This window comes from Heptranchias perlo, chromosome 30 (genome assembly GCF_035084215.1).
Source record: "Heptranchias perlo isolate sHepPer1 chromosome 30, sHepPer1.hap1, whole genome shotgun sequence".
NCBI classification, from domain to species: domain Eukaryota; kingdom Metazoa; phylum Chordata; class Chondrichthyes; order Hexanchiformes; family Hexanchidae; genus Heptranchias; species Heptranchias perlo.
In genome coordinates this window covers 4,084,997-4,111,464 of record NC_090354.1, presented here as the reverse complement: position 1 = coordinate 4,111,464, position 26,468 = coordinate 4,084,997, and the positions used below count along the sequence as shown (strand labels likewise).

The window sequence follows — 26,468 nt, the reverse complement described above, 5'->3', positions numbered from 1 at the left end:
GCAGTTGAAGAATAGTAATTGGGAAGAATTAGGAAGAGGCTCAAGAAAGGAGAAATAAGCTGACTTTTACCCATTTACTGAATTGCTGCAAGGCTTTAAATGTTGGGATATCAAACAGTATGTCATCTTCAGCCTGGGAGCAGACCTGTTGTAGAATTCCTTCACCTGTGATGATTGGGTTATTCCTTTCATGATCGTTAAGAAGTCACTGGATTCTACACAGAATGTCCGATCTTGGTAGTTTGAAAACATGAAGCAAAAGAGAGCTGAGACTCCAGCAAGTGTTATAGCTTTGCTTTCAATGTTTGATTTTGTAGAAATTTAATAGAATGCCATTTGCCCCTTGAAATCCACTTTTAGAGAATATCTACCTGATTGGCTGCGCGAGTATTGCTATACATTCGTCTACTACAAAGACTGATGAGGTTAACGTCTTGATACATCTTAGACTTTTTTTTTTCCTTTGCAGTCTGAAAGGCACTTTATTATGCAAGTAGTCTGTGAAGCAACCCAGTGTCCTGATACAAGGGTAAGTAGTACATTAATTTCCCTAAAATGCAAATCTTCCAATGTAGTAATTGTGTTGATACAATCGGATGCTTTTGAATTAATAAACAGTTGTTTTAATCTAATAGGTACGAGTTGCTGCCTTGCAAAACTTGGTGAAGATCATGTCCCTTTATTACCAATATATGGAGACGTACATGGGTCCTGCTCTTTTCGCTGTAAGTTTAATTTATATTTGAGATCTATTTTTTGCTCTGGAAGGGAAATAAGGTTTAGCAGCAAAATATTAATTTTCATCCTCACCATATGCACCATCGGCTAAGTCTACTATATATTTTTTATATGCTGATTGGAATCTCTGGAATTTGTCGTAACTTTGACCTAGGTAGGTATTTTCTATAATTCTATGCAGTTAAAACTGGCTTCCAGCAACGTACCGGGCAACCCTGTGGTAGCACTCTCATCTGAGTCAAAAGGTTGTGGGAACAAGCCCCATTCCAAAGACTTGAGCACACAATCTAGGCTGACACTTCTGAGGAAGTTTTGCATTGTTAGAAGTGCCGTCTTTTGGATGACATGAGAAACTGCCTACTCAGATGGACATAATATATTCCATGGCACAACTGGAAGAGGAGCAGGGGAGTTCTCCCAGTGTCCTGGCCAACACCACTTAAAAACAGAATATGTGGTCATTTATCTCATTGCCGTTTATGGGACCTTGATGTGTGAAAATTGGCTGTTGCATTCATCTACTGGGATATTCAAGCTGTGACATGCTTTGGGATATCCTAAGGATATAGAAGGCAGCATATAAATACAGGTTATTTCTTTACAAAGAATGTGCAGCACAAAAACAGGCCGTTGGGCCCAACAGGTCCATGCCAGTGGTTATGCTCCCTGTGAGCTGCCTCCTACCCTTCATCTAACCTTATCAACATATCCTTCTATTCCGTTCTCCCACGTGTGTTTATCTAGCTTCTCCTTAAATGCATCTATGCTAGTCACCTCAACTATTCCTTGATGTGGAGATGCCGGTGATGGACTGGGGTGGACAAATGTAAGGAATCTTACAACACCAGGTTATAGTCCAACAAATTTATTTTAAAATCACAAGCTTTCGGAGATAATCATCTGACGAAGGAGATAATCTCCGAAAGCTTGTGATTTTAAAATAAATTTGTTGGACTATAACCTGGTGTTGTAAGATTCCTTACATTTGTCAACTATTCCTTGGTAGTGAGTTCCACATTCTAACCACTCTCTGGGTGAAGAAGTTTCTCCTGAATTCCCTATTGGATTTGTTAGTGACTACCTTGTATTTATGGCCCCTAGTTCTGGTCTCCCCCACAAGTGAAAGCATCTTCACTACGTCTACCCTATCAAACCCATTCATAATCTTAAAGATCTCTATCGGGTCACCCCTCAGTCTTTTTTTCTAGAGAAAAGAGCCCTAGCCTATTAAATCTTTCCTGATGTGGAACATCACTTCCCACCTTTTGCCAGTTTGAGTAACTACCTTTAACCCCTACTTATAAAGCTACGGATGCCTCACACTACTGCTGTAGAAATAATGAAGCACAATGAGGTGTTGAATTTAATTTCTTGACATGCTACTCAAAAATTGCATTTAGATCCTATAAAGTAAATTGCTTATTCTGTTGCTAGTTTCAAGCCTGATGTGGTGATACACCCTGCCAATTACAAGCTGATTTGTATAGTCCATGAAGCTGAGAATTATCAACCAATCATGTTCTTTCCAAATATGACATTAGATGCCATTAGTTGCATTTTATACGCCAAAAGCTGACTGCTTTTATGTTTGTATATTTAATTTATGCCGTTGCTGTCAGAAAATTACTCTGATTTGATCCAAATTAAGTATTGTAAAGCTGCTGTATAAGTTAAGTGCACAGGGTAAATCTTGTGATGTGCACTATATAATTTAAGTATTGGAGCTGGCACCATTTTAACCTACACTGTCATTAATTATTTAAAAGCACAAGTTTTCATTTGATGTTGCTGTATTCAGGTGGGATGAGCGTTGTATTGATCTATTCCAAAAAAAAGTTTGAAAATTCGGTGGTGTGATTTTATTACTGACTAATCATGTTAGAATATTTATAGGCTAAGGGTGGCCACTTGCACCTTCATGCATCACTGTCTTTCTGCAACAGTTTGTGCTGTGATAATTTGGGCCTGCCCTTAAAAAGGTTAGTATGTTAGTAGTGCAGTCAGCAATCGATCCATGAAAAAAAATTGTATTTAATGCGTATGAACGTTTAACACAATCTTTTTCTACATTTAAAAAGATCACCATTGAAGCTATGAAGAGTGATATTGATGAGGTAGCCCTACAAGGAATTGAATTCTGGTCCAATGTCTGCGATGAGGAAATGGATCTTGCTATAGAAGCTTCAGAGGTAAGTTTTGTTTTTAAAATGGTGCACTGCAAAATCTTAACATAAATTATATTTAAAACCACTGGATATATTGAATTTAATTCTGTCTGTTCCTGCCTGATTGTGCCTTTTTAAAAAAAAAGTCTTCCTTATGTGTGCTAGCCTAGATTAGTAACTCTTTGCACACCTATAGGCATGGAATGATCAAAAAATGCTTGGTAACCTCCTTCCTTTGGAAGAGACATTAAACCAAGGCTCCATCTGCCCCTCAGGTGGATGTAAAAGACCCCACAGCACTATTCAAAGCACAGCAGGGGAGTTCTTCTGTGTCATAGCAAAAATATATCCCTCAACTGACACCCTTTTTGTTAAAAAAAAATCCGGTCATTTATTTCATTGCTGTTTGTGAGGCCTTGCTATGCAGAAATTGGCTACCACATTTCCCTATATTACAACAAGTGACACTTCAAAAGTATATCCGAAGGTTAGGACAGGCACTATATAAATGCAACTTCTTCCTTTATTCTCCTTGTCCTCTTCCACGTGAAAATTACTTAAATGATTACTTTTGCTTACAATCCTTGCACATTTTCAAATGGAAATGCTTGAAGTACCATGGTCAGAGGTTGGTGTCAGTTTTCAAAAGTATGATCTGTTTCTCCCTTTTTTGAGAGAGGTGAGGTTATGCTTTCCATATTTTGCTTTTCTACATACACATTGGGTAATCAATTGTTTGTAATAATGGGGGAAAGTGGAATCCAAAGGCAACTTGTTAAATGGTAGCTTTGAAGTAGTCATCAAAAACTAGTTGTTGGATATAATGTTATTTAAAGCATTTGCTGGATATAATGCCCAACCTGTTTTTGGGAGATTTTTGTCTCGATAGCCACTGAATGTAGCTTTTTTCAAAATAATGATTGTAGTGACAATTTTTTAATCTCCTTAAGGTGAAAGGTGTGGTTGTGGCTTCAGATATTTAATCACCACTGAAGTCAATATGAGAACCACTTTTTCCTGTAAGGACAAACAGATGGTGCTGTATACTGCATGTATAACAAAGCTGGCTGTTAGTCAATGATGATAAATCATGCACCACGGTGAAATTGTTCAGTTAATGAATATATTGAAACAAAGCTGAGACTTGATTAGCCAAGCTTTCAATGAGTATTTGAAGCTAGTTTATGTGGTTGTTAACTCTAAGAATTCCAGTTAGGTAACTTGTATTTTCTTGCCTAAAAGTAGCTTATATTGATTTTACTTCATCTTTATACAGGCAGCAGAACAGGGAAGACCTCCTGAGCACACAAGTAAATTCTATGCTAAGGGAGCGCTGCAGTACTTGGTACCAATTCTTACCCAGACACTGACTAAACAGGTAACTAACTGTAAGACAGCAACTTCAGTGCATTAAATGGACTTATGTGATGCCTTTTGACTCGAGTTTGCAATTGTGCTATTTTCATTTGAATTAGAATTTGATGTGCGACAAATGGCAAAATATTTTGCTGCTAAAGTCTTCCTGTAACTTGATTTAATTGCTATTTGTGGCATGCTTGGAATTACATTTTGAGTGATCAGTAAACAATACTAACTGCGCTGTGGCACACTAGCTGGTGCATTACATAGCACCTTATTCTGCTTTTGAAGTGCAGCTTTGTATAACTCAGTGTGTCCCTTTAAGGCTAAGAACTGTAATGCCTGTGCATTCTTAAGATCAATTAGAGATGAGGCTGGCTATTTTTTTTAAGTGATTCTTGGTCAGTTAAAAGCTATTTTGTGTTGCTGGCAGACTTTCTCTTGGATTGAAAATGCCCTGCCTTATCTCTCTTAAATTAAAAAAAATTGTTTTGCATCTGTAAGTGTGTGACAAGCATGTGCCAGGCACAAGGCTATTCAGAATAATTTTGTATATATTTCATATAACAGCTGTTCTGTGTTCATGGTAAGTGGGATAATGTGCAGTTTTAAGGGCCATGTAACACATGTATTCCAAGTTGAAGCTGTGTTCCATTTACACCCATATTTTAATTCCTGCTAAATAAACATTAGGTGAGGTCAGAGTTTATTTGCTGTTCAGGCTGCAAGTCGCAATCCTAGCTTTTTTGTTTTGTGATGAGTAAGGTCACTCAGACATTTTCGCTCCTGTATCAAATAACTACCCTTGTTTGTACCTTTCCTCCCCCTCCCATCATGCCCTATCCATAATATAATACAAGTCTTGTATATAGCATACACTTCCTTGAAGTGTAACGCTTCCTGTCACAGTTAAACTTGCCTATTTGTTTTCCATGCCTCTGATTTTAATTGTGCTTCATTGGCTGTAAAGTACTTCAGGGTGTCCTGAGGTCGTGAAAGGCGCTATACAAATGCAAGTCTTTTTCTTTGTCTCCAAAGTAGAGGTGGCATTGTTGAACACTTGTTTTATCTCTTGCATGTTCTCTAAAGCACCACTTCTCTTGGAGTTAATTGATCCTATACCACAATGCTGCCTGCCCCTTGATGCAGTTTGCTTTATACTATGCTCATTACAGTTGTAAAACAATTGCTTCAAAAAAAAATCCAGTCATTTATTGGTGCTTCTGACATGAAGCCATAAAACTGTAGTAGCAGATAATATATTGTGTGTTCCACAATATAACCCCTGCCCTTGAGTATTGTCTAACTTACCATGAGGAAACGCATGGGAGATGTGTGTATGTGTAGATATGTGTGACCCAACATGTGTTTTGTCTGTTTGGTACACTTTCAGAATTGTACCAGCTGATTGGCACAAATGTCATATTCATAAAAGAACCACAAATCAGAACTTGGATGGGGAACATATGAATCTAGAGCGGGGGAGAGTGGCTGGAAACCTATGAAAGAAAAACTATTAAGCATCTTTCAAAGAAAATAGAGAATGAGTAGTGAGGAAAATATCGGTGAAAGAAGCTGAACCAATCAAATTGTTTCAAATAGTTGTTGGGCATCTTGGTTGCCATCTTGTTTTTTTCTGCCAAATTGAGCAGTTTTAACAAAATAGGGTTTGTAACTTACCAAAAAAAATGGAATTTAGCTATACAATTGTATTTGACGTGCCTGTAACAATGTTTTTTGTCAAAGACCTTGTGCTTGTGTAGGAAACCTGATCTTTGAGTTCTCGCAAGTTCCAAGACCCAGCTATGTTAGGTGAGGAGATTGATGCTAGCAGACTATAGCTCCCAGCATGCATCTGCGCATACAACTGAATTTTAGGATTGCCGGCAAGACTAACCATTCACAGCCGTCCAGGACTTGCTATTTGTATAACACCTCCTCCCCCATGAAAATTACTAATGAAAAGCCACAGGAAACAATTATTTTTGTAAAGTGAAAGCTACTGGAATTTCCTTTTGCATAAATCGTCAAACAGGCTTAAAGCATGAACTGTCCAACTTTTTAGCAGGTAATTTTCCTGCGTGGGGGTGGGGGTTGATTTTATTCTGGCAGTTTACAGCATGTTAGGTGTGATAAATGTAACTTTAAATGATGCCAAATTTTAATGTGGAATCTTACATTTTCTAATGTATTCTCGATGTTTACTGCCACTACTTTAGAACTCAAACAATTGGTCATAGATTCATTTATGCAAGTGTGGTCTTAACTGCAGTACGTGAAAAAGCAATTCCTTCTCTGGGAAGGTCTCTTAAAACTTATATCCAAGTTCTTTCACTGAAGATGTGACCTGTCCCCAGCAACACCACCCCTCACCCCTTTTGTAAAAGCGTAACTTCTGACAGATAGCATCTTGTTCCTGCCATACTTGCAGGACAAGATAAGTAGATTTAGGTAGATTTTAAGCCTCAATTCAAGGTATGTGTCACAGTAATGCTTTCTATTTTGAACCCCTTATTTTCCTGTTTTCAGATTGGCGTCAACTTAATCATCAGGTTGACACTGAAATTGGGCTAGGTAGTAGTTTTTCCATTTTTGTGTCCATTATGTCCACTGATCAAAAATACTGAGGTATAATTACTGATTAGAATATGTATAGGCTCAATTGATTCTTGACTATTACATTGCTGGAGTGCACTATTTTTATTTTAAATCATTCATTATTAGGATGAAAACGATGATGATGATGACTGGAACCCATGCAAAGCTGCTGGTGTTTGTCTCATGCTGCTGGCAACTTGCTGTGAGGATGACATCGTCCCACACATACTTCCATTTATCAAAGAGCACATCAAAAATCCAGACTGGAGGTACAGAGATGCAGCAGTGATGGCATTTGGCTCTATTCTGGAAGGACCTGAACCCAATCAACTGAAACCACTAGTGATACAGGTAAGTGTACCCTACTGTACTTACATTTTTAGTCATGCTGCTGAAACTACTAGACAGTGTGCCCGAAACACTTCATTTTGAAGTTATTGGACAGTTGTGGTTTGTAGATGCAGACGATACTTGGGTCTTAAGGACCATATTAAGAGAATAGAGCATACAACTACTCTCCTAATGTTATAAATGTTGCTCAGAAAATCAGTCAGCCAAGGTTCTTGGATCAGGTTGTTTTTGTATGGGGGAAATGATCTATTTGAGGTCTCACCAGATTGGACTGTGATTAAGTAAATTTAATTGTGCATTTTATCAGATAATTAAGTTAGATGTTTTGTTGGAGCATGAGCACTATAAAGTGTGGGACGTATGTTGATCTGCAATTTTGCACTGCCGAGTTCCTAATCTCAGCTACATGGCTGGGAGCTGCCGGGTCTCGCTAAAACTGTAACGTTGATTTGAAGACGCTGTGTTTCTGAACTGATCATTTTCCTGACAGTTATCTTCAATATGATCAGTCGGAGGGTGTGGCTCAAGTCGGTTAATATGGTTTTCCCCCTGTGCAATGTGGATTTCTGACTTCCATGTGAGGTTTTACTTTGGCATGGAAATTGCACAGTTAACTTTTGGTGAGAGGTCCATTCTTGAGCTATGGCTTGACTCATTTAAATTGTGGCTTCACATTTGGCTTTGAAACTCTGTGTTCTTTACACTGAGGTTTACAAGTTAATCTCCAAAAATATCAAAATAGAATTACACACACAATCACAACAGTGATAAGTTACTGCAAGATTCCAGTAATTTCAGGCGATAGGGTTGAAGTTGTGATATGTAAATATTTTTGGCTATTTTAGCCGTTGTGTGTATAAGTCCTTGATAGTTGTGTCATTATTTATAAATTCATTTCTATTTACAGGCAATGCCCACACTGATAGAGCTAATGAAAGATCCTAGCGTTGTGGTTCGGGATACTACGGCCTGGACTGTGGGCCGAATTTGTGAGTTGCTTCCTGAGGCTGCCATCAATGACATGTACCTGACACCTCTACTGCAATGTCTCATTGAAGGTCTGGGAGCTGAACCTCGAGTGGCTTCGAATGTTTGTTGGGTAAGTCAGTTGTTAAGCAGAAAGCTATGTGGAAATTATTAAAAAGTTCTTTGACCTCTACTTGGTGCTAATCTAAACTGATAGGATCACGATCTCGGGCGTAAAATGCATTTGCGGTTTCATAACCCTCGAGAGTGACTCGAGAAAGCACACTTGCTTTACACTTAAGTAGGGTTTTGATGGTTACCTCAAGCCATTCACTTGATGACTGCTATCAGGTGTGCAAAAAGACATAGATATAGTACAAAATGTGGATATGAAGCTTTCTTTTATTACTTCAGCTGTAGTTGCCTTCTAATGCCAGTGTCCATTTTGAGTTGTAATTAATAAAGATAAATGATTAGTTACATGGTAAATCTTTTAAATACTTCATTTTTTTATATAAAGACTGGTCATTAGTAAGGAGCTATGCTGTAGTGATACTAAACGTAGGTTTTATGTAAGGAGAACTAATCTAAAAGTTATTTTACTAATATGGAGCAGTGTCAGCTGGGGGCATGTAGCTATCAAGTCTAGCTGTAAATTTAAATTTTGACTATTGAGGAAAATTATTAAACTGCATTTGCAAATAACTGTCTTTTTATGACCCAACAACTTTTGGTGTGCATTTGAGAAGAAAAAGTGTGGCTTGGTTCTTGCTCACATGTTTGGTTTCAAAGAAAGTATCTTTGCAATCTAGTTACCTGCCAGAAAAATTAGTCTAACCATGCTACAAGGCCATTAACTGTACTGGAGTTCCACTGATGGTTCAGTGATACACCATCTGGTATGATACTGATTCATAAGAACATAAGAAATAGGAGCAGGAGTAGGCCAATCGGCCCCTCGAGCCTGCTCCGCCATTCAATAAGATCATGGCTGATCTGAGCATGTCAAGAGCATCCCTGTTCTGAGTCCTGAAAAATCATTCAAGTTTTCACTGCTGTTTGCAGTCCAGATTTCTTCTGGAAAAATATGCGCGAGGGGTTGTTGGGTGAGGGTACAATCTGGCTCTGCTCTGGTGCCCTGAGAGATCATACAGGCTGCCAGCACTCACTGTCTTGAGTCATGGATGGGGAATGGTCACTTGGGCAAGATATCAGAGGGCAGCTAGTACCCATGGAATATTCCAGTATGAGCCAGCACCTTTGAGAGAGGGTGGGAATTGGGGTGTAAAGGAAGAAACGTTAAGCTGCAGCATGAGTACCTCGTACTGGTCTTTATCTTTGTACCTATAATCATTTCTGCCAATCTATTGCTCTTTCTCTCTCCTAGCAAGATTAACCTAAACCTGACACTGTCCCAATTAGAACTTCAGTCTTAATGTTTTTAAATCTCTCTCTCTAAGCATGGTCTGATCTTTTCTCTCACAGGCATTCTCCAGTTTAGCTGAAGCTGCTTATGAAGCTGCAGATGTGGCAGATGATCAGGAAGAACCTGCAACTTATTGCTTGTCATCATCATTTGAATTGATAGTGCAGAAACTCTTGGAAACTACTGACCGGTAGGAGAAATGCCCTTGTGCCCTTCCTTACTGTTTATCCTGAGTGATCCTGACAGTCTGCTGTTCAGTTGCAAGAAGCAAACTACAAATTTAACTGATTTTATTGCTCACAATTAGATTTCATTACAACAGCATAAAACTCACTGGAGCATTTGCCACAAATTTTTACATCTCAAATTCTCAATGTAATATAGCTTTGGCTTGGTTTGACAATTGAAATGGCAGTTTGCATTAGTGTGGGTTATTGGTAATTAATTATTCTGGCTGTGGTCTTCAATTTGGATGTTGAATTGTGTGATGATATCTTTATTCTTGCTGTATCTAATATGTAGATTTGCTTCACTAAGTGGAATGCTCTTCTTTAGGCCTGATGGGCACCAGAATAACCTAAGGAGTGCTGCATATGAGGCACTGATGGAGATAGTCAAGAACAGTGCCAAGGACTGCTATCCTGCAGTACAGAAAACAACTCTAGTCATCATGGAAAGGCTACAGCAAGTATTACAAATGGAGGTATGTTGGGTGACAGAAACCTACTGTTTTTTTTAACCTTTTTCTCCTGCCACTTTTTATCTTTATAGCCATTCTGGTTCAAGAATTTTACTGTGGGGAAAATCAAAAGTATTGCAAATGGCGTTACGTGGTGTATAAGTGGTATACATAAAAGCTTTTGTTGACTGTTCCCATCAAGGGTAAATGGTCATACTTGAGTGCAATTTTAATTCTTTCAAGGTCTGAATACTATGGACAGCAACTGTTTTCCCCCAATTTAATGACTGATCGATACTTGCAGCCGCACTGTCAATGGGATAACTGAATTTGCAAAGTCATAATCTAGTTTGTGCTTTCTTTTCATTGTTAATCTCTAAACTACTCCTAAAGTCTCTTTCACATTCCTTCTGGGTTCTTTGGGGCATACTGAAGCATTTGAGCAACATAATGGGGATAAAAGTTCATTGAGAATTGTAGGTGGAAACCCACATCCTGCCATTTAATGGCAAAGCACAAACTTATGCCCTAAGGTACTACCATGAAGTGATGTGGCATGGATGTAGATAGAAAGGATGTGCTGCAGGGAGACTGAGAGCTGATCAAATACAAAAAATAGTGGGGTGCAATGTTATTTAGCCTATACGTTTACTAATTCAGTCGTTATTGCCTCTCACCCTGGGAATTATTTGCTGCATTTCCACTATGGCAAATAGGCAGCAAAAATAACAGGACAGGAAAAGACCAACTCGTCCATAGGGACGATCCCATGTAGTCATGATGCAATTGAGCATTGTGATCCCCTCACCCATCAGTAGCCACGTAATTTCCTGGGAGAGGCAAATAAAAACAGACAAATTGCACTCCAACCTCTAAAGGGAATCTGAACAATTTCTAGGCAACCAAAGTGACAATGAGACATGTTGCCCAATACCCCACCTACCAGAGGTGAGGTGAGAGTGACTGCCCTTGCTGCCCTTGACATCAAGGCAGCATTTGACCGAGTGTGGCACCAAGGAGCCCTAGTAAAATTGAAGTCAATGGGAATCGGGGGGAAAACTCTCCAGTGGCTGGAGTCATACCTAGCACAAAGGAAGATGGTAGTGGTTGTCGGAGGTCAGTTATCTCAGCCCCAGGTCATTGCTGCTGGAGTTCCTCAGGGCAGTGTCCTCGGCCCCCCACCATCTTCAGCTGCTTTATCACTGACCTTCCCTCCATCATAAGGTCAGAAATGGGGATGTTCGCTGATGATTGCACAATGTTCAGTTCCATTCGCAACCTCTCAAATAATGAAGCAGTCCGAGCCCACATGCAGCAAGACCTGGGCAACATCCAGGCTTGGGCTGATAAGTGGCAAGTAACATTCATGCCAGGCAATGACCATCTCCAATAAGAGAGTCCAACCACCTCCCCATGACATTCGACGGCATTACCATCGCCAAATCCCCCACCATCAACATCCTGGGGGTCACCATTGACCAGAAACTTAACTGGACCAGCCATATAAATACTGTGGCTACAAGAGCAGGTCAGAGGCTGGGTATTCTGCGGCGAGTGACTCACCTCCTGACTCCCCAAAGCCTTTCCACCATCTACAAGGCACAAGTCAGGAGTGTGATGAATACTCTCCACTTGCCTGGATGAGTGCAGCTCCAACAACATTCAAGAAGCTCGACACCATCCAGGACAAAGCAGCCTGCCTGATTGGCACCCCATCCACCACCCTAAACATTCACTACCGGCGCACAGTGGCTGCAGTGTGTACCATCCACAGGATGCACTGCAGCAACTCGCCAAGGCTTCTTCGACAGCACCTTAACCTGCGTCGTCTACCACCTAGAAGGACAAGAGCAGCAGGTACAAGGGAACAACACCACCTGCACGTTCCCCTCCAAGTCTCACACCATCCTGACTTGGAAATATATCGCTGTTCCTTCATCGTCACTGGGTCAAAATCATGGAACTCCCTTCCTAACAGCACTGTGGGAGAACCTTCACCACACGGACTGCAGCGGTTCAAGAAGGCGGCTGACCACCACCTTCTCAAGGGCAATTAGGGATGGGCAATAAATGCTAGCCTCGCCACTCCACTGACTCCCACATCCCATGAATGAATTTTTTAAAATGCTGAAAGATGTTCTGTTAATATGGTTATAAAAGTCTTTGCTAATCTTGTTTTTGTTCCATTCAGTCTCATATTCAAAGCACCTCAGACAGAATTCAGTACAATGATCTTCAGTCTCTGCTGTGTGCCACCCTACAGGTAACTAGTTTTTTTTCTATATATCTGTTATATTCTGGTGATATTGGTTGGGTTTGATTTTCTGGTGGAGCACACCTTACTGTATTTCTTTGTTTTGCCAGGCTCCCCATGGCTGTTGTCATTAGATAACATGCTTTTTATCAAAATTCTATCTTGGCCTCTGCAGAGTGGCTTTCAGTATTAGTTTGGAATTAGCTTATTAGAATAGGTGAAATGCACATTAAAAACAAGAAGCTTTAGGTAGAATACTATTGGTATCCAAGTGAATTTCAAGGCAGTTGTTTGACCTCTGTTAAATTAGAACTTCAAATTAACTTGGGTTTCTGTGTAATGTATTGTTTTCTTAAACTTGTTGCTTAGAACGATTACCTCTGGTGATGACAAGTTCATGCACCACGCAGAAACATGATGGTGATTATGAATGAATCTGAAGACTGTTCTTTGTTTTCAAAATTTAAAAAGTATATTTCCTTTTTTAATGAACTTTATTTTTCTGTATGGCCCTTAGAATGTTCTGCGGAAGGTCCAGCATCAGGATGCACTGCAGATTTCAGATGTGGTGATGGCATCGCTGCTAAGGATGTTCCAGAGCACTGCTGGCTCTGGGGGTGTGCAGGAAGATGCCCTCATGGCTGTCAGCACTCTTGTTGAAGGTGTGTGTCTAATCATTTAAAGGAGTAAAGTTGTAAAATTGCAGTAATCCTGTTAAGATAATGTGTTTTCAGCTCCTATTATTTGGTGTCAGTATTGCTTTGTTTTCATTGAGTTATATAGCTACCTTCACTTATTTGGATTGTTGAAGTTGAATTTTGAGTTTTAAATACCAGTTACTCTTGGCAGCTCTGTCTTTCTAAGTGTGGGTAGTGAATCAGATTTAAGTATATTTTTTGTTCTAATTGGTACTTGAAATTAAAAGGAACCTGGAATCAATTTAATTCAAATGCTGTCCTCTTATGGAGCTAAATTTGAGTTCTACCTGCATTTATATAGTGCTTTAACACATTCTCATTGCATTCAATTAATTACTTTTTGAAATGTAGGCAAGGGTAGCAGCTAATTTGGAACAGCAATGTTCTATAAAAGAAAAACAAGATGAATGACTAGTTAATCTGTTTTTGGGTGGAATGTTAAATGAGGGAGAAATATTGGCCAGGACACTGGCCGATTACCTTGCTTTTCTTTGAATCATGCCCTAGAATCTTTTATGTCCACCTTAACTCAGTGTAGCATCTGAAACGTAGCACCTCCAACAATCAATAGTCCCTCAGTATTGCACTGAAGTGTCAACCTAATTACGTCTGAAGTGAATGTTGAACCCGTGGCCTTCTGACTTGAGAGTTGAATACTGTCAACTGAATCAAGCTGACAAATGTCTGAAATGATAATTAGCTTACAGTTTTCTGTACAGCTTACGTCTCTTGTCTTATAATTACAGAATTAGTTTGAATGCTTAATCTGTCGGAAATGCAAAATATTGGAACATGTGTGATTTTGTTTCTCAATCTTCTAGCCAAAATAAAAGTTTGACTGGTATTTACAGTGTTATCTTTCAGTGTCCTAGTAGTGGAGGAAGAATGAATATATCTGGTAAACTGACCTGAGTCTGACTTTGGGGAGGCTGTGATGAGAGGAGGAAACCAGGACATGAAACAGCAATGAGAATAAATGGGATTTAGACATGAGCACCTTAATGGGGCAGATTCAGTTCAGTTTCATTTTGTGTTGTGAAGTGTTTGAAATGGATAATTTTTGGTACTATAGTTGCAGAAATTGAGCCTTTGGTGTGCTGTAGCCTTAAGGATTAAGGATAACGAGTATTTTTGCACCAGAATGGATCAAGATTGAGTTATTTTTAACCCCTAGGAATTGAAAATAGGTCCATAAATTTGTATTTTGTTTATGAATGTTAAATGATGTGTGCATTGAATATCGTTCAGTACTTAGCTAATTTGCAGCCATGGGAGGACAGCTGAAATATACCAATCTTTATTGAATAACAGGCAATTATAATATCTTTTTTATGCAAGAATTTTTCTCAGTGTTAGATGTTACTAACTGCAGAATCTGCTACTGATTCAATTTAGTAATAAAAAGTTCACTAGTGGCTGAAGTGTAGAAATGTGGAAAATTAGAATGTAAAAACTGCTAAACCTGCAGATTAAATTTTGACGACAACTATTTTGCTCCCGATTCCCCATCATTTTCAAGCTCTAGTAAGTTATGCATATAAACACTTTTTTCTTTCTATAGTGCTAGGTTCAGAGTTTTTGAAGTACATGGATGCCTTCAAACCGTACCTAGGGATTGGACTGAAGAATTACGCGGAGTATCAGGTAAGAATCTGATGCCTTTGTTGGGTGGGGGGTGGAATGATAGCATACTTCTCGATGGTGAAATTTTCTACCCAATACCTGGTGCAGACACTTGCAGGTGGCTTATAGTATAATTTAGATCGTTTTTTTTTTCTTTTTTTATCTCTTGCTCTTCCCCCCCCCCCCCCCCCCAACCCCCGGCCAGTTGTCTTTACCTGGTCCTATCTTAATTAATTTGATGATGAACTTGTATTTATATAGCGCCTTTTACATCCTTGGGATGTTTCACAGCAGTGAATTACTTTTCAAGTATAGTTGCTATTTTGTAGGCAAATGAGATTGCCATCAGTGCTCACCCTCATCTTTCGGAAGATTTCACTCCCATATACCAACCCTTCTTCCTCTGCCCCACCCCCAGCTCCTGGAAGAGGTTTTAAAAAAAAAGACCTGGAGCCAACTCAGAAGTTCTTAGAAATTCCTCTCTGATGCTTCATGAATGATCAGGCAAACCCCAGCAAGGTTCCACACAGCAAATGAGATAAATGACCAGTTAATCTTTTTTGGTAGTGTTGGTTGAGGGCTAAATGTTGGCTACAAAATTGGGAAAACTTCCTGCTTTTTTCCAAAGTGTCATGGATCTTTTTATGTCCACCTAAACAGGCAGAGGGGATCTCTGAAAATGTAGTCCTTCCTGTCTGCCAGTTCAGGTGCTTTATTATGGAGCTCAGCTTAGCCTGCAGAAATTTGAGGGTTATTGCTGTGCAAAGTGAGCATGCAACCACTTAGCTCAGAGTTTTCCAATTCAACAACTATAATCAACCATGTTCCTAAAAGTGGTGGTTATAAATAAGCTGATAATTCTCTATATTTCAAGTATTGGCTAAGTTTGCTAACTGCAAGTAATCTTGTGGCGATGAAACACGTATGCCGGAGATTTCCAGTATTTGGAAAGGGTGCAAGACCCTTGTTTTTTTTCCCTCCTGAAAAGCGCATTAGAACATTTTACGATGTTAAAGGTGTTATGTAAATACAAGTTGTTTTGGTTCATATACCTAGTTATCGTATCAAGTTCTTCTAACCAAAAGCCCTAGAATTCTGCAGTACTTTAAGAACAGTTTCAGTAAAGCACCAACCAAGTTGTGCAAATGTAGGCTTCAGATTGCTCTGCAAGACCAGCATGTTGGATGCCTGCATCTCGTGGGTCTTGGTGCAACAAAAAAGCAGCTCAAGTGCCCAGTAAAAGCTGCCCTTTTAACTTTTGTCTGGGTGAAACTTTTTTAAACGATACAACTATGTAACCCCTCCAACGATTGGTGGGGTTACATAATTGTCTTGCATTTCACAGCTTGCAGCCCTCACTGTGCATGAATTGTGTAGGATATGAATTGTATGAGAACTAGGGAGCTGCTTATCACGAGGGATTAGATTGATGTTATCTGCTGCCATTGTAATCAGGACACTTGGTATTGGTTCTAATACTGTTACAATAGGGTAACTGGCAGGGGTGAAATTCCATGACCTACAGAATCACAGAGCAGTCGGGACCCGACTATAGCCCAATGAAGTGTAGATGAGCTTCAATTGTGCAAGCATAAAGGACACTTGCGAGGACTAACTATAATTATGGAATAGAACCTGGCTTGCCAGTGTTGATAGCTTCATGTGTTGAAACTCTCTGATTGCAATGCTTGTTGTTGAAGGTTTGTCTTGCTGCAGTAGGCCTAGTTGGTGATCTGTGCAGAGCTCTGCAATCTAATATGCTGCCTTTCTGTGACGAAATGATGCAACTCTTGCTGGAGAATCTGGGGGTGAGTTTATGTACACATTACATATCTGAATTTTGTTTTAAAATCCTCCAGAATGCTTCCTCTTTGCTTTTACACTGTTTCAATATCTGCCAACGTAGCAATCCATAGGCAATCTGCTTTGTAAATGAATTTTTCCTGAAGGGCACTAATGCAATGCAGTTTTTAAATAAAAGGGTTCTGTGTCTTATTTCAAAATGCTTTACGATGTTAATAGAATTTTGCAGTAGTTTGAACTTACAACAATAGGCGAAGTGTCTAATTTTTTTTCCAGAATGAAAATGTCCACCGGTCTGTTAAGCCACAGATTCTATCTGTGTTTGGAGATATTGCCCTTGCTATTGCAGGAGAATTTAAGAAGTATCTAGATATTGTCCTGGATACCCTTCAGCAGGCTTCACAGGCTCAAGTAGACAAAGTAAGTGCAGCAAAAGCATTTAAAAACCCTCTACTTCAAATTTAGATTTTTGGTGAAAAAAATGCAATTTCATCTAACCAATTAGTTGGTAACTTTTGCTAAACTAATTTGGAACATTCCCTTCATTTTAAATATAGATTGTAATTTAGTGAATTTATCCTGAATAAATCTTGTTTATAAAACCGTAGTTTTTTTATCTGTTAAATGAAATTAGTAGCTTTAAGCAAGATTTTTAATTAAAAATATCATACCTGGTTCCTTACATGCAGTTTTTTTTAATGATTTATTAAGATCTTGTGTAATACATTTAGTTTGTACCTAAACTGCCTCTTGGCATGGATTTATATTCTGGTCAGCTGTGCTAAAATTCTAATTCATTTTTAGACAGATTATGATATGGTGGATTACCTGAATGAACTAAGAGAAGGTTGTCTGGAGGCATATACTGGCATTATTCAGGGTCTGAAGGGTGACCAAGAGAATGTACATCGTAAGTTTAATTGTATGGCGTGATTAAATCTCTATAATCTATTAAATTCAAAAGCTGTTAGTTTTAACAAGCTTTCAAATGTTCTTTCTGTAGCTGACGTGATGTTGGTGCAACCAAGAGTAGAATTCATTCTCTCCTTTATCGATCACATTGCAAGAGATGAAGATCACACAGATGGAGTAGTAGCCTGTGCTGCTGGACTGATAGGGTAAGCCTGCTTGGGTTAAAAAGGAAAATGGTTGATCTAGCTACAGTTACTAACTGAGACCATTCATGTTTACATCCTGTTTTCCAGGCAAGTAACTGCATGGCCCCATTCTCACATTCTTTCTAAACCTGTATTCTGAATGTCAGATTACTTTTCATTTGTAGTCTCTTCTTCCTGTTATAATACTTTGCATATTAACTTGCAGTTTTCTGAAGAGATTCTAAAAGTATGTGTTTGGAGGGGGGAAATAGCTTCATCTTTAAGTAGAAATCATACTTTTTTCTGTAACTTCTGGGATTTTTACATTACTGGAAAATTATTTTTCAGAGATTTGTGTACAGCATTTGGGAAGGATGTACTGAAATTAGTTGAAGCCAGGCCTATGATTCATGAACTTTTGACTGAAGGAAGACGATCAAAAACGAACAAAACTAAAACTTTGGCTACATGGGCTACTAAAGAGCTTCGAAAACTGAAAAATCAAGCTTGGTAAGACACCTTTTGTCCAGCTGTTTTGCCTGGTATGGTTATTAAGTTGGCTGCCTACAGTTGCTTTTTTCCTGTTTTTGTGGTGGAACACCCAACCTGCCATTGAAGTACATCTGACTTTCAGTGGGAGAATTTATATGGAGATATCCACTCAGCACCATATCTACTCAGTCCCTTCTGTCTCTAGTACCAGTCCATTACAATCTGCTGCACATTGGGATACATGGGAAATATGCTGTACACTTTTTGTCCTTTAAGCAGGAGTGACTTGGGCACAAATCTGTGCTTATATTAAAAAAAACACTACCAGTAGCTTCCACTTTTCCAGTTCTGAAGCAGGTACCTCCTGTGGGTAGCAACTTCAAGACTTTGGATATTTTGCAACATGGAATTCCTAAAAAGGATGGATGAATGAATACAAGGTCTTCGAGCTTTTTCTGCACAAAATAATAGTGGAATTTCAGAGCTGCACTGGGTTTAAAAACTAACAAAATGACTGACTTCACTGGAAGTTCTGGTGCTGAGAATTTAGTGTGGTTCACTTTTAATCTACATGCTGACCATTCTGCCTCTTGTTTATTGCTGGATGAGTAAGACTGATCATGGGCTGTCCTGAAAATTGTATGGCTCCCACTTAAACTGCAAGCTCAATGTGCAGTTCAAAGGGAAAATCAAATTACAGTCCTGTGCAGCACAACATGCTGTGCTTTAACATCTGTATGAAATGGAGCAGAATGCAGTCATGGGGCGCAAAGTCTCTGTGCAGCGCGGTGATCCTAACCTGCGGCGTTGTGAATCTGGTTCAACTACTAACTTGACTTGAAATGATCTTCAGGATGGCTTCCTCAAACCCTTAGAGGGTTTCCTAGGTACAAAATCCTTGGAGTATGTTTTAATTTGTTTAGGTTCCCTTAGGCATGTCCCATTCTCTTTTTTTCATACACCAGCCAAGTTCCATCATTGAGCTAGTTGCTCAATATATAACTGGCCATAGATGCCTTTAAATTTTGGGTGGGAAGTGATTGGCTTCCATTCATTACCTGATAGCAAATGGTGGTTTTTGAGGAATTGGCTGCATATTTTAAATATCACAATCTCGTGCTCTTATTTGAACATTGTTTTAGAACTAAAACAAATTACATTATTTTAAAATCTTTTTGTATAGTTTACTTAAGTGGGCAATTTTTGAATTACTGTAATCTTGTATTTCTTGTGAAGAGTTTCTAGTATTGTATTTTTTTAAATATTTGAAAAACCAAGGTGACAGGCCATCGTCTGGTGCATGACACCATAGTTGAAAAGAATGAACAAGATGATAAACTAGTGATGCCACTTTGATAAGTTTTGAGGATTATAGGAATGAGGAAAGACTAAAGGAAGTAAGAAGCTTCCTGTTATGAGATATACTTAGAACAAGAACAAAGTTCAGAGGAGCACAGGTGATTTCAATAAAGTAATGACCTGTTATGATAGTTCATTTCCCCCTTAGCTCTATCAGACCAGCTTTTTTTGCATACTTTTTGAATATTGATAAATGAAGGACGGAAGGTGGAATTATGAAAAGTTTAGTTGGTAAAGCTGTAGGTTAGACTTGTCGAAATTAACTTTTTGAAGAATGGAAAGAAAGCTTTCATTGGCTTGTTGAAGGACTTGAATATTAATATAATTCAGCTATTGTGCTGAAAGGGCTGGAGGTTGAGTTCTGACGGCATGAAGTCTTGAAGGAGGTTCATTGGAATCAAAGAGTTGATGGCATTGGATGATTGGAGGTCACTGAGTTGTGGAGAACCCAAGTCAACTACAGTACAGAGCAATTTGAGAGAAAAAAAAACACCTGCTATGATAGCTTTTTATCATGCTGTCAGTTGAAGATGTTCAGGACAATGGTTGATTCACTTTTTTTGGACCAGTTTCTTGAGATATAAAAAATGATTGACAAGATCACTAATGGAACAGCTGTCTAGAAAACTATACTGGTGATGATGGATTACACAAACTTGTATTGGTGATAAATTGATCGCTTCCATATCTTTGAAAGTAGTGCTGTAATGGCTGTAGTTTGAGAGTAAAAAAGATCAACTCGGGTATGGGATGAACATGGGCAAATATTAAAGAATAGGTAGAATAGAATGGAGAGGTTGATGTTACTGTAGTAGGGCAAAGGGAAGTTCAGATGCATGCCTCCTTGACAATGGGAGGGTTACTGTTAGTGGCGTTGAAAGGATCTGACATTCCTGTCAGATTAAACAGAGCTTTGGTCAGAACTGAGCAACAGAAAAAGGTTTGCTTTCTCTAGAAGAGCCAGCAACTGCTATCAGGATGGAAGAGGTAGAAAGGATTCACTAAGGTTTTGATACTGGGTTGTTGAGCAGCAATTTTATATGGTTTTAAAAATACAGTTGATCAAGCTGTTTTAAATATGAAGCAGCTAGATGGCACAGCAAAATTATAGCACCCAAGTTTTGACAGCTGTACTGGAGAGAATTTTCAACCAAATTCTTTTGTTGCAGATTTCTGACAGCATTGGGATAAGGAAGACACCTGAGACCCCACTGGAATTCTCAAATCTTTGGAACAGAAGTGAGGAGTGTGCAAGGATGTTGAATGTTTGAGAATGTGAGAATGAGTGAGTGAGGTTTGCATCACACCACCTGATCCAGCAGTATCTTGGACTGAACGCCGAAACAAAAAAAGGCCAACATAACCTGCAACAAGAACGAGAAGAAATCCCCTTCTGTCAAACAGCGGGAGTGTTTTAAGAAAATAAATTCAAAAGGATTATGAACATTGCTGCTGGGAGGAAAATTGGATCCTCAGCCTGGCTGATGTAATCGTACTACGTGGAAATTCGTGCATGAATAATGAGGTTGAGGTTCTTGGTCAGGGATGAGTGCGTGTGAGTGAGAAGGCATACACTTTCTCTACTTCAGATTCATTACAATTTACTTAAATGGTTAGCATTTGCATTAAAGAGTTGAATCTACTGAAGCAGCACAAGAATTGAATGAGAGTTGCTCTTATTGGGAAACACTGATGAATGCTCAGAGCTTCCTTGTGCGAAGCTTTCAGTTGGTCTTCAGCCTAGTTTAAGGAGATGGTATCCCCTTTTTAAATAGCTTGCATTGGCTGTATTTTAAACCGTTGAATCAGATCCACGCAACATGCCATTTAATCTATTCCAACTATTTTTGAAAATATCCATATAGTTTCTCTAAAATGCAACAAATTTTGTATAGACCTTTAATAAAAAGGTGGCCTATTTTTAGCAGTGTTACTGCCATTTGCTTTGAAAAATAACGATGTGTTGTGTTTTACAAGAAGGCTGGGATAGATAAATAAATGGTGTGTTTAGGTGTTTTTTTCCATACCTCTAAATTCAGCGCATGTAAGCTAACAAAGGGATTGTGGTCAAGCAAACGTGGTGGCCGGTGACATCAAAATGATGATCGGGAATGACCTTAAAATAGTTCTACATGGTGAAGATGGCAACTATGCCCCACTGTTGTATCTTACCACCATTGTCACACCGCCATTTTTGCCCACCAGGTATTTTTGAATCGGTGGCCATTTGGCCACAGTTGGCTGAGGGCTTGTCGCTTTTTCTTCACATCATGAAGGATACTATCTCTTTAAAAGAAAAAAAAAAGCCTTTCTTCCCCTGTAAAGAGAAATAAAACTGTGAAAAGTGTAAATGATGCAGAGGGATTTGAAAAGGTTAAAGAAATCAAAATGGAAATGCATCATGCCCTAATATGCCGGATAGCACTTTGGAACCCCTTTCCCCTCCACAATTTGTACTGTAGCAGCTGAAACAACGTAGAGTGCCAAAGATTTATTAATTGTATTCAGGTCATGCTTTGGATTTCTAAAGAGTTTGGAGGAAAACAAAATCAAATTTCATATTGAAAGTAGGCATGTAGGATGCCATTCAAACTGCTTGGTGATCTATCTTTGCTTTTATTTGATTAGGAAAATAAAAAGAAAAATTGTGGTATTGATGTCTCGCTGCACTTGGTATCAGACGTTAACTAAACCGGAGACACTTGTAAAACGAAAGTGGCATATTTTTCCAACAAAGTCTGAATTTAAAAAGTGTCAAAACATTCCCCAGCACAACTTGTACTTAGTCTTACATTATGTGATTGCTGAAATAACTATACTTGTTCCACACAATAATGTAATACAAGTGTATACAGGGTATTGGATATGTGCCTTAGTGTCAGAAGGTGAATGCAGTTTGGTGCAGCTGTTCATACCACTTCAGTGCAGGCTGAGAGGAGAGGCACCATGTATTTACACTGGCAAAAGGGTGTTTTATCCAGTTAATAATTGCATACTGGGAAAGGTCCGGGCCTTTTCATGCCTTTATTTTGTACTTTGGAGATCGTACTGATGGGGAATTCTGATCATTCCTCAGTGCTACCTGTTGCTGTCCTGTGGGCTTTCAGCTGTAGAATACAGGATAATAAAGTACACTGAGAAATAGTAAGTGTTGCTTCTGTGTCTTTTTTAAAAATCCTATTTAAAGTTGTTTCTCAGCTCATAAGTGGTTCCTGCTATAAGAACAGTGAACAAGACATTTTTATACTTTAAAGCAGTGTGTAAGTGAGATGAGAATTTGTTGGGTTAAATTGCATCTTTCATGGACCCCTCCCCAATACAAGATTAGACTTTGATATTGAGCAGTCCATTGGGAAAGCAGGGTGCTTTTGAAGCACATGAAACACTGGCTTTTTACTTCAGAAGATGCTCATCTATTAAACAGAATTAGTCCAGTAATGATGCATGTGATATGTAATTCCTTACAATGACTACCAGTTAACAATGAAAGTACAGCAACCCACATGGAGGTACCTTCCTGAAATTAACTCTTCTCTCCTTTCATCTGTGAAGCACTGACGTTGTGGTTATTTGGGGAAGGAAAGGCTGAGAAAAGGCAGTGGTAAATCTTCAGGCAATGCTGTACAAGAAATGCTGATATTGCCAACAGTTGCCAGAAATTGCTCCTCTAAGTGGTCTAGTGCAACCTATCATTGGGGGTGGAAGAGCGATCAGTCCACATCTTAGCTAAAGCCCCTACATTACCTGGATTAAGTAGTGATGACTGGCATTGGACTGGACATCTAGAACTTCAAAACAGCTAGCATGGTAAGCTGCCTTTTATGTTGCCACTTAAAACAGATGCCTATTGTATAGTTGATGAGGAAACTCAGACTTGGGGTCACAGCTACTGGAAGATGCTGCCTGGGGGCCAGGTATTTTTTCAGGATCAGTGTCTGCCATGTTGGGGTTGCTGAGAAATAAACAGCTACTGGGGAGGCTCTACCTCTGCAAAGTGTAACATTCTTGGCTGAAAGGTCAGGTGGATGATTTCCTTCAATGCTCCTGCTGGTGCTGCTGGAGGGGTTGTAGGGCTGAAGGAGGTTATAGGGAGGGGGGTGAGGCAGTGAAGGGATTTAAACTAAGATGAGAATTTTAGATTAGAGGCATTTGGACTGGGAGCCAATGTAAGTCAGCAAGGACGGGTGAGTCGAACTTAGTGCAGGATAGGATATGGGCAGCAGATTTGGATCAACAATAACCCTCTCATCCCAGGAATCAATCTAGTGAACCTTTGTTGCACCACCTCTAAGGCAAGTATATCCTTCCTTAGGTAAGGAGACCAAAACTATACACAGTTTTCCGGGTGTGGTCTCACCAAAGCCCTGTACAATTGCAGCAAGACTTACTCTTGTACTCCAACCCCCTTGCAATAAAGGCCAACATATCATTAGCCTTCCTAATTGCTTGTTGTACCTGCATGCTAACTTTGTTTCTTGTACAAGGACAAATTCCCCTGAACACCAACATTTAATAGTTTCTTATCATTTAAAAAATATTCTGTTTTTCTATTCTTCCTACCAAAGTGAATAACCTCACATTTCCCCAAATTCTATTCCATCTGCCACCTTGCCCACTCACTCAATCTGTCTATATCCCTTTGCAGACTCACAGCTTACTTTCCCACCTCGCTTTGTATCGTCAGCAAACATGGATACGTTAAACTCATTTAATCAAAGTCATTAATATAGATTGTAAATAGCTGAGGCCCAAGCACCGATCCTTGTGGCACCGCACTAGTTACAGCCTGCCAACCTGAAAATGACTTGTTTACTCCCCCTTTTTTCTCTGTCCCTTAATCCATCTGCTAATGCTAGCATATTACCCCCAACCCTGTGAGCTCTTATGTAACAACCTTTTGTATGACACCTTATCTAATGCCTTTTGAAAATCCAAATATACCACATCCACTGATTTCCCCTTTATCTACCCTGCTAGTTACCCCTTCAAAACAACTAATAAATTTGTCTAGCACGATTTCCCTTTCATAAAATCATGTTGACTGCCTAATATTATTCTCTAAGTGCCCTGTTACCACTTCTTTAACAGTGGATTCTGGCATTTTCCTGACTACTGATATCAGGCTAACTGGCCTGTGGTTTCCTGTTTTCTCTCTCCCTCCTTTCTTGAATAGCAGTGTTACATTTATGATTTCCAATCCACTGGGAATGTTTGAGAAAGGAATGCTGGCCAGGACACTGGGAGAACTCCCTACTTTTCAAATTGAGTCCAAAGGACACCATCTTTGACAGCAGCACTGCCTTAGTCAACCCGGGGTTCTGTGTTCATGTCCTGGAGTGGGGTTTCAATCCACAACCTTCTGATTCAGACAGCAGTGTTCCCAATTGAGCCAAGTTAACAAAGAAGTACAAAGGTATGTTTTAAATTTTTTTGGATGGAAAGTTGATGTAATTTTTAACAATTCTAATAGTGGTGTAGTTATCACTCCCCTCTTCAGCCCCCATGACATAGGAACAGGAGTAGGCCATTCAGCCCCTCGAGCTTGCTCTGCCATTTGATAAGATCACGCCTGATCTGTGATCTAACTTCATATACCTGCCTTTGGCCCATATCCCTTAATACCTTTGGTTGCCAAAAAGCTACATCTCAGATTTAAATTTAACAATTGAGTTAGCATCAATTGCCGTTTGCAGAAGAGTGTTCCAAACTTCTACCACCATTTGTGTGTAAAAATGTTTTCTAATCTCACTCCTGAAAGGTCTGGCTCTAATTTTTAGACTGTGCCCCCTACTCCTAAAATCCCCAACCAGCGGAAATAGTTTCTCTCTATCCACCCTATCTGTTCCCCTTAATAGCTTATAAACTTCGATCAGATCACCCCTTAACCTTCTAAACTCTAGAGAATACAACCCCAATTTGTGTAATCTCTCCTTGTAGCTTAATCCTTGAAGTCCGGGTATCATTCGAGTAAACCTACGCTGCACTCCCTCCAAGGCCAATATGTCCTTCCGAAGGTGCGGTGCCCAGAACTGCTCACCGTACTCCAGGTACGGTCTAACCAGAGTTTTGTATAGCTGCAGCATAACTTCTGCCCCCTTGTACTCTAGTCCTCTAGATATAAAGGCCAGCATTCCATTAGCCTTATTGATTATTTTCTGCACCTGTTCATGACACTTCAATGATCTATGTACCTGAACCCCTAAGTCCCTTTGGATATCCACTGTTTAACTTTTTACTATTTAGAAAGTACCCTATTCTATCCTTTTTTGATCCAAAGTGGATGACCTCACATTTGTCTACATTGAATTCCATTTGCCACAGTTTTGCCCATTCACCTAATCTATCAATATCACTATGTAATTTTATGTTTTCTTCTCCACTGCTTACAATGCCACCAATCTTTGTGTCATCGGCAAACTTAGGTATGAGACTTTCTATGCCTTCATCTAAGCCGTTATTAAATATTGTGAATAATTGAGGCCCCAAGACAGATCCCTGCTGGACTCCACTGGTCATATCCTGCCAATGTGAGTACCTACCCATTATCCCTGCTCTGTTGCCTTTCACTCAGCCAACTTCCTAACCAAGTCCGTACTTTTCCCTCTATTCCATGGGTTTCTATGTTAGCTAACAGTCTCTTATGTGGGACTTTATCAAATGCCTTCTGGAAGTCCATATAAATAATATCCATTGACATTCCCCTGTCCACTACTTTAGTCACCTCTTCAAAAAATTCAATCAGGTTTGTCAGGCACGACCTACCTTTCACAAATCCATGCTGGTTCTCTCTGATTAACTGAAAATTCTCAGTGTTCAGTCACCCTATCCTTAATTATAGATGCCAGCATTTTCCCCACAAC

General features: G+C 39.4%; 1 protein-coding gene across 1 annotated transcript in view; it reads left to right on the top strand.

Moving 5' to 3' along the window:
* kpnb1 (karyopherin (importin) beta 1) overlaps positions 1–22,756 on the top strand; it is a 41,468-nt gene extending 18,712 nt beyond the window's left edge. Inside the window, exons 6-22 of the mRNA XM_067968760.1 lie at positions 470–529; positions 636–725; positions 2,817–2,927; positions 4,180–4,281; positions 6,987–7,211; positions 8,119–8,310; positions 9,663–9,793; positions 10,159–10,306; positions 12,474–12,545; positions 13,054–13,198; positions 14,796–14,878; positions 16,558–16,665; positions 16,937–17,080; positions 17,465–17,570; positions 17,664–17,778; positions 18,106–18,267; positions 20,778–22,756. Coding sequence (XP_067824861.1) covers positions 470–529; positions 636–725; positions 2,817–2,927; positions 4,180–4,281; positions 6,987–7,211; positions 8,119–8,310; positions 9,663–9,793; positions 10,159–10,306; positions 12,474–12,545; positions 13,054–13,198; positions 14,796–14,878; positions 16,558–16,665; positions 16,937–17,080; positions 17,465–17,570; positions 17,664–17,778; positions 18,106–18,267; position 20,778 — 1,995 coding nt within the window. The 3' untranslated portion in view covers positions 20,779–22,756. The remainder of the gene's footprint in view (positions 1–469; positions 530–635; positions 726–2,816; positions 2,928–4,179; positions 4,282–6,986; positions 7,212–8,118; positions 8,311–9,662; positions 9,794–10,158; positions 10,307–12,473; positions 12,546–13,053; positions 13,199–14,795; positions 14,879–16,557; positions 16,666–16,936; positions 17,081–17,464; positions 17,571–17,663; positions 17,779–18,105; positions 18,268–20,777) is intronic.
* The last annotated feature ends 3,712 nt before the right edge of the window (positions 22,757–26,468 follow it).